At 28.6% G+C, this 16,976-nt stretch overlaps 1 protein-coding gene and 1 long non-coding RNA gene across 2 annotated transcripts; one reads left to right on the top strand and one right to left on the bottom strand.

Annotated features, from left to right (window-relative positions):
* Positions 1–15: 15 nt before the first annotated feature.
* On the top strand, positions 16–11,913 carry LOC105844167 (uncharacterized). The gene is made up of 3 exons (XM_065791843.1): positions 16–231; positions 10,728–10,839; positions 10,919–11,913. The coding sequence occupies exons 1-3, from the start codon at positions 23–25 to the stop codon at positions 11,687–11,689; spliced, it is 1,092 nt and encodes a 363-aa protein (XP_065647915.1). The 5' UTR covers positions 16–22; the 3' UTR covers positions 11,690–11,913.
* Positions 1,497–3,492, bottom strand: LOC136076600 (uncharacterized). Its single transcript, XR_010636416.1, has 2 exons — positions 3,329–3,492; positions 1,497–1,729 (listed from the first exon to the last, which is right to left on the bottom strand). It is a non-coding gene; the product is annotated as an uncharacterized LOC136076600 (long non-coding RNA).
* Positions 11,914–16,976: the final 5,063 nt, after the last annotated feature.

The raw sequence follows: 16,976 nt of genomic DNA on the forward strand, positions 1-16,976 counted from the left end.
TATTTTTTTAGATATTTATAACATGAGCAATAAAAAGATTATTTTCACATTACGAAATATATTTGTTCATTTTATTTTTATTTTGTATTGTTCGTTATTATGGTGGAAACTAATAGAAATCGGTCTGATTTCAAATTACAAAAGTCTAAACCTTATTATAATTTGTGTCGTTTGGTCGTGTGCATTTTTAACCATCAACTTTGTTTCTGGGTATTTGGCAAATAAAGAAAGGTAAATTATCTTTAAGTTTATTCTTTAAGCTGGAAAGAAGTTATCTAAAAAAAAAGTTATTAAAAGGTAATTTATCTTTATATAAAACCTTTATATAAGTTATTTCTTTAAATCAAAAGAAATTCAAACTTTATCTTTACTTTGCAAATTTTTTCAATTTTATTAAAAACTGAAATATTTTTGTTTAAACTAAATGCAGGTTGTTGGTATAACTTAACCTTAACTTAGTTTTTCATTTATATCTTAAAAAAGTTTTATTTAACAACTTATTGTAAATACACTTAAGGTAGTCGCTACTTCGGTTCGTCTGTTAACTATATATACTTAATTATAAAATTAAATATATTTAATTTTTAATTTGTGCTATTAGCTTTTCTGATCAAAATATCATTTCGAAAAAGAACATTTTTTGTTTAAGAAATTATTATAAAAACACTAGCTAATTCAATATTACGTTTTCGGTTTACGATTCAAAATTACGGTTCAAGAGATTACACGATTACACTAATTTTTATTTTTGCTTATAATTAATATGTACAGTTAGTTTCATAGTAAGTAGAACTCAGATTAATTCGAATTTTTGTTATCTCGAACTTAGTTTTGTTGAACCCTTTGTCCTCTTTCAGCAAATTTCTTTGGTTAGCTTAAACTTTTCGTTTGGAAAATAATAAAAAAAAACTCTATTTTTTACCGCGAAACGGCCCTGACAGTGATGTATATTTAATGTTTATACTTAAGTATTGAATAAAGAAAAATTTCCTTAACTAGAACTAATATCTCATAGAAAGTTCATTTTATCGGGAAATTGCTTTCGTCGAACATTCGTTAAGTCGAACTATTTTATTTGGCCTTTTGGAATTATCGGGAATAACCTGTTTTATAATTTTTGGTTATAATTGATATATGATATTATAATTATATATGAAAATATAATTACGTGGATAATGTAGACGTTTTCAAAATGTGTTCATTTTCTATATTAGAAAATCCCAAGCTATAAAATTTATATTTGTAATAAAGTTGTAATATTCATTTTATAAGAAAATTAATACAAAAATAAAAATACACGCTCTCGATTTCTTTTTATTTACACAAATTGCAAGCATTAACAATGCTTACCACGGCGTTAATTTTTGTTCAAAAATCTCCCTATCGCAAGTTTGCGCGTGTTTTCACACTTACAATCATAGTAAGTAGAAACCATGTGAAAATAACTAAATAACTAAATACTTCTGAATAAAAATTAATTATTAAAAAACTAAAAATCAATGTAATTATTATTTTTTAAACTAAAATTTTGTAAAACATCAAAATTAAACATCTCCAAAAATAACTTAAAGAAATTATGAAATATAAGTTATCTGATTAGTAAATAAAATAAAGGGAAAATTCTCCTTAAAAAATGCTGCAATGAAAAATTTTTAAAATTGGTTTTTAGTTGAAGGTTCTTTTGATTTCGTTGCAGGAAAGTAAGTTGTCAAGTACAGCCTGCCAATACCTAAAAAACAAAAATAAAAAATTACTACCCGACCAATTTATTATACATGCTCTATTTTCATTCAATTTGTAAATTCTATTTCATAAATCTACACACACTGTAGTTTGCATAGCTTGTTGAACAGCCTAGCTTTAGATTTGTTGTGGTTTAAATTAATTTTAAACCAATATAATAACTTAACCTTAAACCAATAAAAACTATAAACTATAATAAAATAACCTTAAACCAATAGAACTACTATACACATCTACACCTTAATTTATTAAAAGAAAAAAAATCAAAAGTATAACATTAAGAAAGGTGTCATCTTATTGATATTTTTATAACAGGTAATATTTATAAAAAATAATAGAAATAAAGTATTTTCATATTTTGAATATCTTATCTTTTTTATAAAGGTTATATGAAAATATCTTGAAACGATATGAATAAAATCCAAGTCTAAAAAAATATATTAATTAATTGAACACATATAATTTGTTCAAATTATTTAAATTGAGATATAATTAAAATGCAAAAGGATTTTTAGAAATAAAATGAAACCAAAAAATTTGTTGCTTGTAAATCCTTTTTGATGTTTGCCAGCACAAATTTTTTAATAAAAAGCCATAAAACTGAGCAGCCTTGCAACTCATTACATCTGTGATACCTATTTTGAAATTCACAATACTTGAAATAATCTTTTTGTGACATACAAATCCGGAGTCCTTTTGGGACTCCACATCCCTGCTTGGATCATGGCTTTACTTAGATAACCTTAACACAAACATCAAGGTTTTTAATAATCTGATAACGTGCATCAGATTACTATAACCTCATAATAAGTATATCCGATACCTTGTATCAGATGTTTATCAACTTTGAAAAACTAACTACAAATTGTTTTTGTTTTTGAACATGCAACATATAAATGGATATTAATAAATATAAATGAGAGAAACACAGTTTTTTAAAATATACACCAAAATTTGTATGAAAAATTATTATTATAAAACATTTATATATGTAAAAATAGAAAATTTGTGAACACTTTCAGTTCATTACTTATATAATGTAACATATTCAAATAGTCGTTTGAATATACTAATTATAATTCCTAAAAGACTTTTTTTGTAGCTGTTTATACATTATATTCACAGTAGTACCAGTCTTTACATTCTTTCAATAATAAAATTGTTGTAATCAATAAAAAACTTTTTTATCAACTTAATAAGAACTTAATAATAAATTAATAATATGTAACCAAGTAAAAAATTTATCTTTCATAAAAATATTTAATAAAGTTACAATTTATTTACAAAGTATACAAAAATGTAGAATAAAATCTAGACAATTTTAAAATTTAATGAACATAACTTTTAAAGTCATGATACGAAATAAAACAGAAAACAAAACAAAAATATGAAAGTAAAAATAATAATTAATATAAACAATTATGAAGATGTAATAATAAAAAGATAAAACTTGGAACTTCAAACACTTTCAAGCATTTTTTTTTCTTACAAAGCCTACTTATCTCAGTCAAATAAAATAAAAAGTAATATTTAGTGTGTTTAAATATCCTAATAACACAATAATGAAGCATAAATATACACTTACTTCATAAAATGATCTGAATGCATTTCTCGGTTAAACACAGACAACACTGATGTGTAGCCAGTTACACGTTGCAAGTGAAGATACTTGTAAACATTTTTCATACTGTTTTAATATATATTTATACCTTCTAATAAATATTATTTTTATGAAATATGTTTTATTAACTATAAAATTTAAAATAAAAATAATTTAATTTCAAGTGACAAATAAATAAAAAATTGTATAACATTTACATTTTAACATTCAAGATAAAATCTTACAAATAATTTGTTTGTTTTTTAATCAAATAATAAAAAAAAAATTTTTTAAATGGCTGCCAGTTTTCTGAAAATTAGTCAAAAAGTCACATAGAAACATCAGAGATAAACTCATACTTATCTTTTACTTCATTTAGAAAAAAATTTCGCAAATAGTCCTTAGTGTTTTAGGTCCATATTTAGTTAGAGATTTTAAAGTTAATTCATTATTTTAGGTTTTAAGACTTTTTGAAAATCAAAAATGTCAATTTTTACAAGAAAAAATGAGATATCTCAAGATATATTCATTAACTTTCAGAATCTCTAGCTAAAAAGAAAGATATTAATGCAAGTATCATTTTCAAATATAAAACTGTGTGTATAGAAGAGGTAACATAGTGGTTTATCGAGCATCTTTAAGTAGACTTATTTATTATGATTAAAATAATACGAAGAATGTGTAAAAATACATATATTCTTCCATAAACAAAAAATCTAACTCCTATTTCAACATAATAACACATTAAAACATTCAACTTTAGACCAATTAAGCCATGATCATTGGTTACTTAACTGCATGTTTTAGTGTAGACTGAACCAAACATAAAAGTATTCCAGTCTACGCAACATTTAGTTTTAATAGTCTCGCGAATAATTTGCGCTGAAAGATTTTTGGCCAAAAATTTTCGCCGCGTTATGTTGCAAGTGCAAGATTACGTCATCATCGTTACGTCATTATCTTACGTTCATCAAACAATGTAACTGAAAGTAAAATATAAACATTAATTTTGATTTTTATAAAGAAAAATTTTTTTATTGATTAACTTCGTCGTAACGTGAGTCTTTAATAAAAACTAGTCAATTTCTTTAGGATATTTCTGTAAAAATGTTAAAAAGTCCATATGTTTTTGACAAACACACGACAAATTTGACAAATCAATCTTCTTGTTTAAATTTCAATTTTTTCTTGTTCTTAGATGCTTTAAGTTTTTATTAAAGCTGACTGGCACTGTATGCAACATGTTGTTAACAACGTACATTCAACATGTTGCATACAGTGTATTCACTTGGTATGATTTATCACGTTGTGTAAGGTTTTTCGACCTCTTTTTTTGAGAATTATGATTGGAATAAAAATATTTTTCACGAATTTATGAATTAACCGTAAAGTCTATTTTACTATTATGAGTTTGGTCAAATAACATTGTACACGCAAGTTGTCACGACGATAAATTATAGTTAGTTATTCCATAGTAATTTTTGTGCATTTTTAATTACTATTGTAATCATTAAAAGTTGTCAAAGGGAGAATTAAGAATTGGTGGGGAGACCGAGGATACTTTGGACAGTTTTTACTGTAATTGAGCTTAACTATTACATTTTTTCAAAGTAAAATATTTTTTTTGTCTCCGATGATTAAGGTATACACATGTTAACTTACTTTGTATTTCTTGCTTTTTAATGTTTAAAAACTATTTTAAAAATGCTAATCAAGTGTCATCGGATGCTTGATTGTGGACACCAAATAAATAAATACGCAATTTCTAAAGTGATAGTTTATCTTTAATTTATAAATTATTGCAATAGGCATTCATTCAAATTGCACTTAAAATATATAATGTCCTAAAAACATTACATCATGAAACATCATGGTAATCAAAAACATAAAAACATCATGGTAAATCAAAATAATCAGCATTGCTGACATTAAATCCATCGCCATCAAGGTTATATATAATATGGTGGAGTGAATTTTAGTTTTTTTTACAATTCATTTAGCCTGGGTGTGCAAAAGTTTTCTATTCATTTCAGAAATACTCTGGAAAAATATCAATGCTCTAGGAAATTATCTTGAGGTGCCTCAAGACCTTTAAAATTTTAATGGGTCCCTAATATTATGAAAAAAAAGTTTTTCAAAAGTATGTCATGTTGGGTCTCAAAAGAAGCAAAATTTTATAAAAATTTTAAAAATAAGAATTATTTAAAAAAAAAAATGTTATTTTATAGTTTATTGCAGAAAAAAATGACCTTTTAAACTAAAAATGAAAAAAGTTTATTTTTTTTAATTATAATTTCAAAAAATTCTTAAATAATAATTTTTTTATAAAATAATTGTTATTTTTGAAATTTTTATAAAATTTTGCTTCTTTTGAGACCCAACGTGACATACTTTTGAAAAAATTTTTTTTACATAATATTAGGGACCCATTAAAATTTTAAAGGTCTTGAGGCACCTTAAGATAATTTCCTAGAGCATTGATATTTTTCCAGAGTATTTCTGAAATGAATAGACAACTTTTGCACACCCAGGCTAAACGAATTGTAAAAAAAACTAAAATTCACTTCACCCTAATATATAACCAGGTAATATGCATTATTGTTAAAAATTGTTTATTCTAGTAACTACTACTTTTTAGTTTAACGCTACTAGTGGTACGGCTTTTATATACATTCACTCGAGAATTCATTCGTGCAAAATTAATTTCCAAGACAACTATGATGTTGCAATCGTTAATGATTGTGCAAAAGAAATTTACAAAACTTTAATAATTGTCAAATTTACAAAACTTTAAAAATTGTTACTTAGCAATCATTACAAAAGCATAGAACAATTTGACTTTATTTAATGTCCAAAATGCCCGAAGTTTTTTATAAAGGGTGTATTGAAAAATCAAAGGAATTGTTACAAACTAATTTATAGATCACAAATACTTACATTCCTGTTTGTTCTAAAATAAATTGAACCAACTCTGTCGGAGTTCATAACTATGATCTAAATGATTCACTTGGAATTAAAATTTTTACATCAAATAACTAAAAAATCGTTTTTTTACTCTAAAATCTGCTTTAAGCGGAAAACTGTCATTTAACTATTTTAAAGCTAAAAATGTATGTCTACCAACCATAGACAATATTTTCCTAATGTTAATAGGGTAAGAGAATTCTAAGTGTCCCCGATCTCCCCTCAACAAAATGGATTTAGCCTATTATAAAGCATGTTGCCAGTCCCTAACAAACTGCTAGGGTGATTTAGAGAGAAATGCTGTTACAGTCCTTCATAAAAAAAACATGATGAAATTACGAAATGAAAAGAAAATGACCAATTACGAAAATCAATGGCAAACTATCAAGGATGCAGCCGTGATAAGGCTGTGACGAAATCTGAATCTAGAGTGGTCAATTTGATTGTTGAGAATAATTTAGCTTTATTCTTGGTCAATAAACTGGTGCCCCTGGTGAATGTGTTATCAGCAGGCCATGCAAATGCCGTCAAGATGTCTTGGGCATGACAAAAAGTTGGTAGCCTTATAAAACAAAGTATTATTGAATTTGTACAAAATGTTTTTTCAACATATATAAAGCATTGTGCAATCTTGAACTAGTTAATTATTTTGCTCAACGGATTAAGAATTTACCGGTTACAAGAACTCGTAGCTAAGCTGAAAAATACTTATTTTCCCACTGTCATTGATGAGACAACAGACATCTTAGTAGAAAAGAAACTGGCTGCCATGATCCAGTATTAAGAGCTCAGTCTTGGTCGTCTCGTTGTTGAACTACTGGACCTGGTGGATGTTGGCAAAGGAACTACGAAATTACTGACGGATTCTACGTTGACTTTGTTATGAGATCACCGAATCGGCTTAGATATGCCTGTTGAATTTTGCGCAGACACCTTCATGTTTGGTGCACACAACTCTGTCTCCGTCCATTTGAGAGCAGTCGTCTTTCACTTGTTAATTGTGAAATGCTCTTTGTATTGTATTCACCCGATTTTTTCCAAGACCTGCTTGAAGCTCCCAAAGGAGCTGGAAGATTTAGTATGTGGGGTGTACAATTAGGTACTAATTTAATTTACCCACAGCACCAACAGAAGGGTTGAATTCAAAGATTTTTGAGAATATGCAGAATGTCCAGAAAATTTTATTTTAAAGCCAGGTCAAACAAGGTGGCTTACTATGCACAATGTAGTTCGTAGAATTCGGGACCAGTTAAATGCTCTTATGTTATATTTCAAAAAGGAATGTAAAAAATATCCGACGGCGACAAATGATTTGATTTTGTTACTTTTGCTCAATGACTAAACTTAGAATTTATAGAGTACATTCTAAGTACGTTGAAGGACCTTAACACATTATTTCATGCAGAAATTCCGTTACTTGATGAGCTTTGGAAGTCTTTCATTCGACTTGTTATAATTTGACAAACAACTTCATGGAAAATTAATATCTCCAAAATTAAAATAATGCCACAACAACAAATCCGCGTCTTTTGTCGAAGTATTTACCTTTGAGAAGTGTATACGTTGGTATATTGATTTTCCTATTAAAAATAACTTTAGTTATTAAAATGTTACTTAATTTATGACAGGACCTGATGCGTTTTATACTGTTGATGAAGACCTTTGGTCCTCGACAGTGATGTCATTGAATAAATCCATCCATTAACTAGATTGTGCCTCCACCTCAATTGAATGGTAATTTAAAATTGAGTGAGTTGAATGGTCTTCAAATGATGTAGCTTTTTTTTTTTTTTGCTGTTGTATATATTTACAATAAAGACATATTACATTTATTAGTATTGGCCGGAGCAAGTAAAAGACATTGACTGTCTTTTCACCGAGCCCCGTTTACATATTGTCCGTGTTTATAAACAAAAAATAAAATATACAAAAAACGTTAAAAATACATAACTTTTGCTAAATAATAAAATGACTTTTATATTGATTTACAAATAAAAATAAGTTTTGTATACTTATACAAAAATATTTGCTACATGTTTAACAATATCTATTTAGTGCTAATGAAAACGTTTTTTCTATTTTAAATTTACCTTTTAAAAAAATATTTAAAGTCTATTGTATAGAAATCTAATTGAAGTAAGGTTCTTTTAGAAACTGTTTTAAAATTTTCGAGTGAGTAGTGTTTTTTATTGAACTTTTTAATAAAAATTCCATAAAAAAAGGTCCTCAATATTGATTTCGATAAGAACTCATTTTTAAATTTTTTCTCGAACAATAAAGTTATTCTCTGAAGACTTTGTTGGATACTTAAGAGATATTTCACTAAAATAAGATTGAAGTACAAGTGGAGATATTCCATGTGTCATTTTAAACATGAAAAGTAGTATTTGGTACATGTTTAGTTTATAAATAGCTAAGGCCTTGAGACAATTTAATAGTGGTTCGTAATATGCAGTTCTGTTTGCCCCAAATACGATTCTACAAGCATGCTATTGTTTACTATAAAGTTTTTTGAGTTTTCAATAGTTCGTACTCTCCAATGGTTTACACTCTACATTTATTAAAAGTGTAAACCATTCATTTAACTTTTTATTTACTTTAGATAATTATTCATTAAAAATTTTAAAAAGAACTTTTATATCTTTGCGTGAATAAAACAGATTGGAATCGTCAGCAAATAATAAGATTAATTTTTTAGATGCTAAAAATAAGTCATTTATATAAACTAGAAACAATAATGGTTCTAAGATAGATCCTTGGGGAAACCCGCAACTTATAAGTTTTTTTTTGGTTTCATTTGTTTCATAGGTTATGCATTGTTTAATGTTATTCAAATAGTCATTAAACCAAATTAGGTTCAAGTTGTTTACTCCGAAGCTCTAGTTTTTTTATAAAGATTTTATGATTGACAGTGTCAAATGCTTTAGATAAATCAATAAAAATTTCTAAGGTAAAATAATCTTTATTTAAAGCATCCGATATATGGTTTACAAGTTCAATTACCGCGTGATCCGTAGAATGATTTTTTTAAACCGAAATTGTTTGTTGTACAGAATATTATTTGATACTAAATGATTATAAAGACTATTGAACACAATGCTTCGGAAACAGGTTTTTTCAGCTTTACAAACAGGTTTTTTAATTTTGAATATTATCATGAATAATGTCTAATGTTTCTTTATGTTCCATTAGCACAACAGCAAGACAGAGATCTTAAAATCGATTAGTTGTAGAATTTTTCGATGCATTTGCGTCATTGTCTGATGAAGAAAACGGTCACTCTACTTAACCGATTAAACCTGGTTCGCCTGGGTTTGTTCCAGTATTCTCTCAGCCTGAAAGTTTAGATGAGTATTTTAAAAATTATCGGGAATTTATGAGTATTGCCATTGCACTTTGGCCCAGCTGCATTGCGAGTGGAATTATCTAAGTTTGTTAGACATAGACGCATTTGGCGTGAAAACCGAATCTTCTCTAAAGGCAATGATGACGGAAAATATTTGCAGCAAAGTCGTTCCATTAAGATAGTTTTTGATGTACCAAGATTTCCTAAATTGCGAGTCTGCGTTGGTCTTTTATTTTCTCTTCCTGCAAGCAATGCTACAGCTGAAAGAGAGTTCAGCCAATTAAAACTCATAAAGACAGATAAAAAAAACCAATTAGAAGGTATAACAATACCGAGTCTATTGCAAGTTAAACATTGGGAAAAAAAAATAATTCCACAGCCCATGACATTGAATTGCCTGAGAATCTTTGGAAATGTGTTTTAAAAGTCAAATCAAATGTTTTGGTAGGGTATATACCAAATTGATTTGCAAGAGATTGTAATAATTGCAGGAGATTGCTTTATGGTTGAACCTTAACCTGGAAATATAATTTTTAAACGTTAAGCGTTGTTTTATTTTTAATATGTGTATTTTATTGTACGCTTTATATTAACATTTAGCGGCCGTGGCGCAGTGGTTAGAGCGCTTGCAGGAGATCCAGGTTCGAAACGAGCTCTGGACAAATACTCGCGTCACGGTAAGGAAGGAGGCGTGAATTTCCTGGTTAAATGCACTTCCGCGGTGCTCTTTGACCAGACCGTAAGGACTTCTTGGGGCACATTTTTATTTTATTTTTTGTAAGATATTTATGTAATGATAACCACCTTAATTTTATAAAAATTTTTTAACATAATAAGTTTGAAAATTAAATTAAATAAAATGAAAACTTCATGACTTTGATTTTTCCAACATGGAGACACTGATTGCATATATATTTTCAACTTTAATAGTTTTATAGCTGATTCAAAATTTATTTTTGAAAGAACTTTGTTTTGAAGGATAAGCAGCTTTCTTTTGTAAATAATTATTAAAATGAATAGAAAAATTTTTTTTTATAAATTATTTTTGTTATAAAAGTATTATTTTTAATTTAGACCACCTAAATACTTTTTAAAGACTTGGTTGAACATACCTATGTTAACTTTTGTTGTATTAAATCTTCCTCCATATGGCTTTACGTTAAACCATATTTATGGAACGCAAGAGGTGATTTTTTTATAATATATTAATCTGACAAAATTTAAGAAATTTTAATCAAGTTTTATTTCTCTATAAAATTTTTTAGAACGATTATGTAAACCTGCAAGACTACAGCAAAAATATAACATGCATTGAACACAAGTCCAGAATACCTGACTTTATTATTCTCCAGATGGCAATGCCTGTACTCCTTTTGACGTTTTTAATTTATCCTCTGCCACAAAGAGCGTATTCAGGAGCAGAATATTTAGCAATCGCGCTAGAGTTTATGAATGCATTTGATATTATGGATATGGTACCAGATATTTTCTACATACGAGGTTATGGTAATGGCTGGTTTGTTATATTTTATGCCTCTCTTGGCATTTCTGTTATTATGCTTTCGTTTCCCGTAAAAATTGAGACCGACGATATTTTCTGGCCTGATTTGTTAATTAAAACTTTCACTGTTGCAAAAAATGTATCAAATGAAAATAGCTTTTCCCTTTTAAACGATCCGCATACAATAGTCACAACTAATACTGCAGCAAATAAACAAAGTATTTTAAGTATGCAACAAAGTTCAACAATAGACAAAAAAGCTTTAAAATACCGAAAATCAATTTTTCTCAAAATGTTCAAATCCTTTTTTACAATAATTTTTATGGATGGGTGTTTTGCTCTAATTCGATTTAAAATAATGATAAGCGAAAATTCTGCAGAAATTGGGTTTAACATGTTTGTTAAAAATGTAATACTGGCCACACTACATCTGAATTACTTTCTTAAACATTTGCGAAATTTAATTAGTCTAAACAAACACTTAAAGCACATTTGTGAAGAAAATACATCTCGAGTAGCTAAGTGTTGTAAATAAAAGCATGTCTTGGTAAAAAACTTTTTACAAATGCCTTTGGAGTCGTCCATAATCTAAGGCACCCAATTTTTGACTGTTTTTGACCCATTCTTAACCCCTAGCCTCTTGTTACAGCATGATAACTCTATAGTAACAAGTCTTGTACAAGTTGTTTAAAAACTCCTAATACCTCCCCCTACGCCAAAGAGCATGACGTATTTTATAAACGATTCCTTTAAGAATTTAAATAAAACAAAATATAGCTTACTTATTTATTATACTATACCAATAAAGGTTGTAATCCAATAATTGATAAGTTTTAGAAACAACTTTTATTTTAAACGTTTTTTTAGGAGCCTAACGTGGCATTTAATTTAATTTATGATTTTAATATTTTACTTTTATTTTATATAAATTAAAAATCCGGTGCGCTTTTTTATTATTATAATTTTTTATTTGCGGAAGAGGTGTAGTGGTAGAGCGCTCGCTTTTTAAGCGAGTGGTTCCGAATTCTATGACCACCACATCCCTGGTAGTACCGTGCTCAACTTGTTTCACAGCGCAGCGTCCTTGTTCATCAAGGTTCGAGTTTCGGAGTTATAGAGTTATATATATATATATATATATATATATATATATATATATATATATATATATATATGCAACTTTTTTGGTTTGTTTCATTTTCTTAAGTCTGGTCCGTGTCAACGTCACGGAAGTTTTTTAATAATTAAAGGAAGTATCCAGAAGCTTCCAAAAGTTTCCGGAGGAAGCATCTGGAAGCATCCAGTAGCATCCAGAAATATCCAGAAACATTCAGAAGCATCCAGACGCATCCAGAAGCTTCCAAAAGCATCGAAAAGAAGCATCTAGAATCTTCCAGAACAGGTTCACACAGGCTCATTTTACTATATAAGAGACATGTAAATCGACATGTAATTCAGTCAGTATACGGAAGTCAATCAGTCAGTACTATCAAGACAGTTTATTGAAGTGAGTTTTATCAAAGTGTTTCATCAAAGAACATCAATACAAGAAGTGAGATACAACATGTGTTTCATTATATTAATACAGTCCACATCCAACCAAGACGTTGTGTTCCACAGAGCATTATTGTATCATCACAAGGTAAATGTAACACGGTAAGCTTTTAGAAGCGTGATTATTTATTTTTATTATTTTTATGACTTCAAGTGCAAAAATGGCTCCCGACCGTCTTGGATTGGAACTAAGAAGGAAAATTATTGGCGATTACGTAAGTGGAATGTCACAAAAAAGTATTTGTGATAAATATCGCGTGAAAAAAAGGACCGTATCAAGATTATGTTCCAAACATCGTTCTACGGGGAAGTTGGCAGCAGAAAACAAAGATGGAAGACCGCGTTCCACCACTTCTATAGAGGATTCTATAATCTTCAGATCCGTCAAGAAGGATCCCTGGATATCATCAGTCGAGATACAAAAGCAATTAGAGCTGCCTGTACCGGACCGAACAATCAGACGACGTGCTATTGAAGCCGGATTGTTTTCTCAACGCCTTGCAAAGAAACCTTTGATTTCACTAAAAAATTAGAAGAAAAGACTCCTGTTTGCTACATCTCATATTGACTGGAATGTGCAGAAATGGCGAAGTGTCCTGTTCAGTGATGAATCGAAGTTGAACATCATTGGGAGCGATGGCATTTGCCGTGTACGTTGACCGGCCGGAAAACACCTCGATTTACGTTACTGCCATAAGACCATGAAGCATGGTGGAGGCAATGTAATGGTCTGGGGGTGTTTTTCTGCTAACGGTCTAGGTCCAATACATCGAAACGATGGAATAATGGACCGTTTCATGTATAAAAATATCCTGAAAAATGTTATGTTACCTCATGCTGAATGGAATATGCCAATAAAATGGGTTTTTCAGCAAGACAACGATCCGAAACACACTGCAAACGTATTTAAGCAGTGGTTTCAAGATAACCACCTATCGGTGATGGATTGGCCGCCTCAATCTCCGGATCTCAACCCTATGGAAAACCTGTGGGAGATCGTCAACCGCAGAACTAATGGTGAAGGTGTTCGTAATAAGGATCAACTGTTTGAACAAATCCAAAAGGCCTGGGCAGCGATTCCACAAAGTTTCATTGATCACCTGATCGAATCTATACCTTGAAGATACAAGGCTGTGATCGACAACAAAGGATTCGCCACGAAATATTGATAGCGAAATACAGCTTGGTCAACATTTTGTCGAGTTGCACTTGTTTTGTCCTGAAGGAAATCAACTTTTTTTAATACTTTTAATTAATTTATTAATTTTCGTGTACAAATAATGAACTTTGTGATGAATAAAACTTGAAGAACTTTGTCTCTTAGCAGTTACATAGTTATTTCTCTAAATTGAAAAAATGCAGCTCTTTTATATAAAGAAACTAAACTAGCATTATTTGGTTGTACTCGTTTTATCTGATACTGTATATAACGATTGCAAAATAAAAATATTAAAAGTAAAGTATAAAAAATGCGTTCGCTCAACACTCACTAGTTACAACACTAATTAAAGAGTTTTTAAGAATCAAACTTAACAGCGTTACTCTAACAGCAAAGATTCAATATTGGAAAATGGTTTCAAATTCCTTTGTGAATGGTGTTACGATTTAGCAAAGAATTATTTTATAGACTTTGTAAAAATAAAAATAAAAAGGAAACAGGTCTGGAACAAAAATAAGTGTGACAAAGATCGTTTATGAACCGGTCAAAAAACGGTTTCACAAAAAAACTCACAACTTTACATTTGTCAGAGGTACTTCTTGCACCAAGAAACAATTGATAGCTTCTTTAAAGTCGTTATTTAAAAATATCAACTGCCTTTTATAATTTTCTGCTCTATTGATGTGATCAAAATAAAGCAACTGTGGTATGCTAAAAGAGTACAAAATGTGCTTCATATAATACTAGTAATAAACCATTTATGATATATAAAAAGTAAGCGGAGTCCAACTGGCACCAATTATTCAAATTTTGATTCGGTTAGATTAGGCAACACGCAGTTTTTGAATAATAGAAGGAAGTTTTCGCAAGAGAATTAAAGACATTATTTACAGAAAACTATGCGCCGAAGCAAACAGTTGTATAAAAGAACTCTTCTTTACTTGTTTGCTTCGGCGTAAAGTTTACTTTTATTTTTTAATTTATTCTAATTAAGATCTCTTTTAAATAGAGTCTTTTTCGTATGCTCTGTAACAATGTTGTCGCGCAAGATCATATAACTACGACGTTCACGCATCATTCATTCTTTACTGATAACGACCTCAGAGATCTTAATTCTGAAGCAAGCGCAAAAGCCACAGACGGAGGCTCAAATAACTGCATTTTAATAATTTAGTTCTGCTGAATACATTAGCTTATAACTCATTATACAAGTAATACATTAGTTTTTACTAATTATACAAGTAATTATTTTACAAATCGCAATTTAGTTTTAAGTTTTTGTACTCAAGTCCCAAGTCAAGTGTGTTAGCAAAAACAAAGTCAGGTCTAAAGCCAAAAACTTCAGAGTTAAGTAGTTAATAAGTCGCAGTATAATTTAATCTCATTTCAAAGTTAAAGCATGGGTTATGCTCATCTACAAAATATTAACAATTTATTTATTATTATTAAATTATTAATAAAATTTTTATTTATAAATGTTTTATTTTTATTCATAGTATTTACTCTTATACACATATAAACATTGTATTTGCAAAAGAACAGATTAGTTAACAGTTTGTCAGACATAAAAGCGCAGCTGCACTATTTTGCATTTGTGGCTCAAGATACGCTCCACTGGAGCAATAGAGGCAGACATTGTTAATTCCCTAAAGGCTACTCGTGTTATTGAAGAGTCACCTTTTTCATTGTCCAAAACAAGTGGAATTTACTTTGATTTTACGTGTCTAGATAATGACTTAGCTCTAGTGATGGAGTAATGCCAATAACTTCAAGTAAATGTTGAAAAATAAACTTTATTTTCAAAGCGGTGCTCCTCTCGATCCTTTTCCCCTTTTATAAGCACAGAATTTTCAGGCATTGCAGCATTTTTAAAAATTAGATTTTGAAAAAAGAAAACAAATGCAAAAAATTGTTATTGGAACTGTTGATACGAAATAAAATTAAATTTTTGAATTGGAAAATTTATTCCATTATCATTTTATGATATTGTATCATTAAAAACAAACTTGATATTAAACTTTTATCATTAAAACGACTCTTCCCTAACATTTAGTATGACATAAAGACACGACTTCCTCCTAGCACTAAGAACGACTCACATTAAAGAAAAATCAGTATTTTAGCGTGTTACTTTGAGGTGTTCTGAATCTAAAAACAGTTATTCCACCTTGGGCCAGGTTATTTTTATATTGATGTAGGCACCAAGAAAACGTTGATTTAAAGATTTCTAAAGAGTTTAGAATAAGTTGCTCAAAAATTGACTTTTAGTTTTTTAATTTGCCAGGTGGCGATTAAGAGAACAGAAGGATGAAAGGAAATGAACGAACACAACTTATTAAGATCTTCTCCTCATGTGTTCTCTTTGTCGCTTCTCCGAACCTTCTCCATTCTTGGTCACTCTTTTTTACTAATGTTTTGGAGGACAGTGTACATGCATTTAGATTTATGTATTATTTATTTATTATTTAGCATTATGTATTAAATTAAAAAGAAGCAAAAAAAGTTAAAATAATTCTTCAAACAAAACCGGTTAAATACATAAATAATAAATTAATAACAACAACCAATACATTGAATATATATATATATATATATATATATATATATATATATATATAAATATATATATATATATATATATATATATATATATATATATATATATATATGTATATATATATATATATATATATATATATATATATATATATATATATATATATATATATATATATATATATATATACATATATACATAACCAATAATATAAAAATATATATAACTATGGTTTTTTGATATAAACTTGAAAGAATTAAAGCATATATATTTAATACGGTAAACAAAAAAACTCAAAATTAAAAAATAAATACCATTTTATACTGTTAAAAGTAATATTTTGTTCAAAGTTTTTACGGACTATATTTTACGGACTATATTTTAACTAATTTACATGTATGAAAGCTTTTACTAAACGTGTAGACATACATCATATAGGAAGTGTACATCATATGGGAAGCCAAATGAAAAGAAACTTAATATAAAATTAAAAGATTTGAATGAAAACTCTTTCTTATTTAAAACCCTAAGAAAAAAAGGTGACATTTTTCT

Source organism: Hydra vulgaris, chromosome 02 (assembly GCF_038396675.1).
Source record: "Hydra vulgaris chromosome 02, alternate assembly HydraT2T_AEP".
Taxonomy (NCBI): Eukaryota; Metazoa; Cnidaria; class Hydrozoa; order Anthoathecata; family Hydridae; genus Hydra; species Hydra vulgaris.

What these genes read in the sequence shown, in the direction of transcription:
- LOC105844167 (XM_065791843.1), top strand. Translation starts at nt 23, where the DNA reads ATGAGCAATAAAAAGATTATTTTCACATTACGAAATATATTTGTTCAT. An exon ending in TATTTGGCAAATAAAGAAAG is followed by an intron (nt 232 to 10,727) that starts GTAAATTATCTT and finishes TTTTTAATTTAG; the next exon opens with ACCACCTAAATACTTTTTAA. An exon ending in ATATTTATGGAACGCAAGAG is followed by an intron (nt 10,840 to 10,918) that starts GTGATTTTTTTA and finishes AAAATTTTTTAG; the next exon opens with AACGATTATGTAAACCTGCA.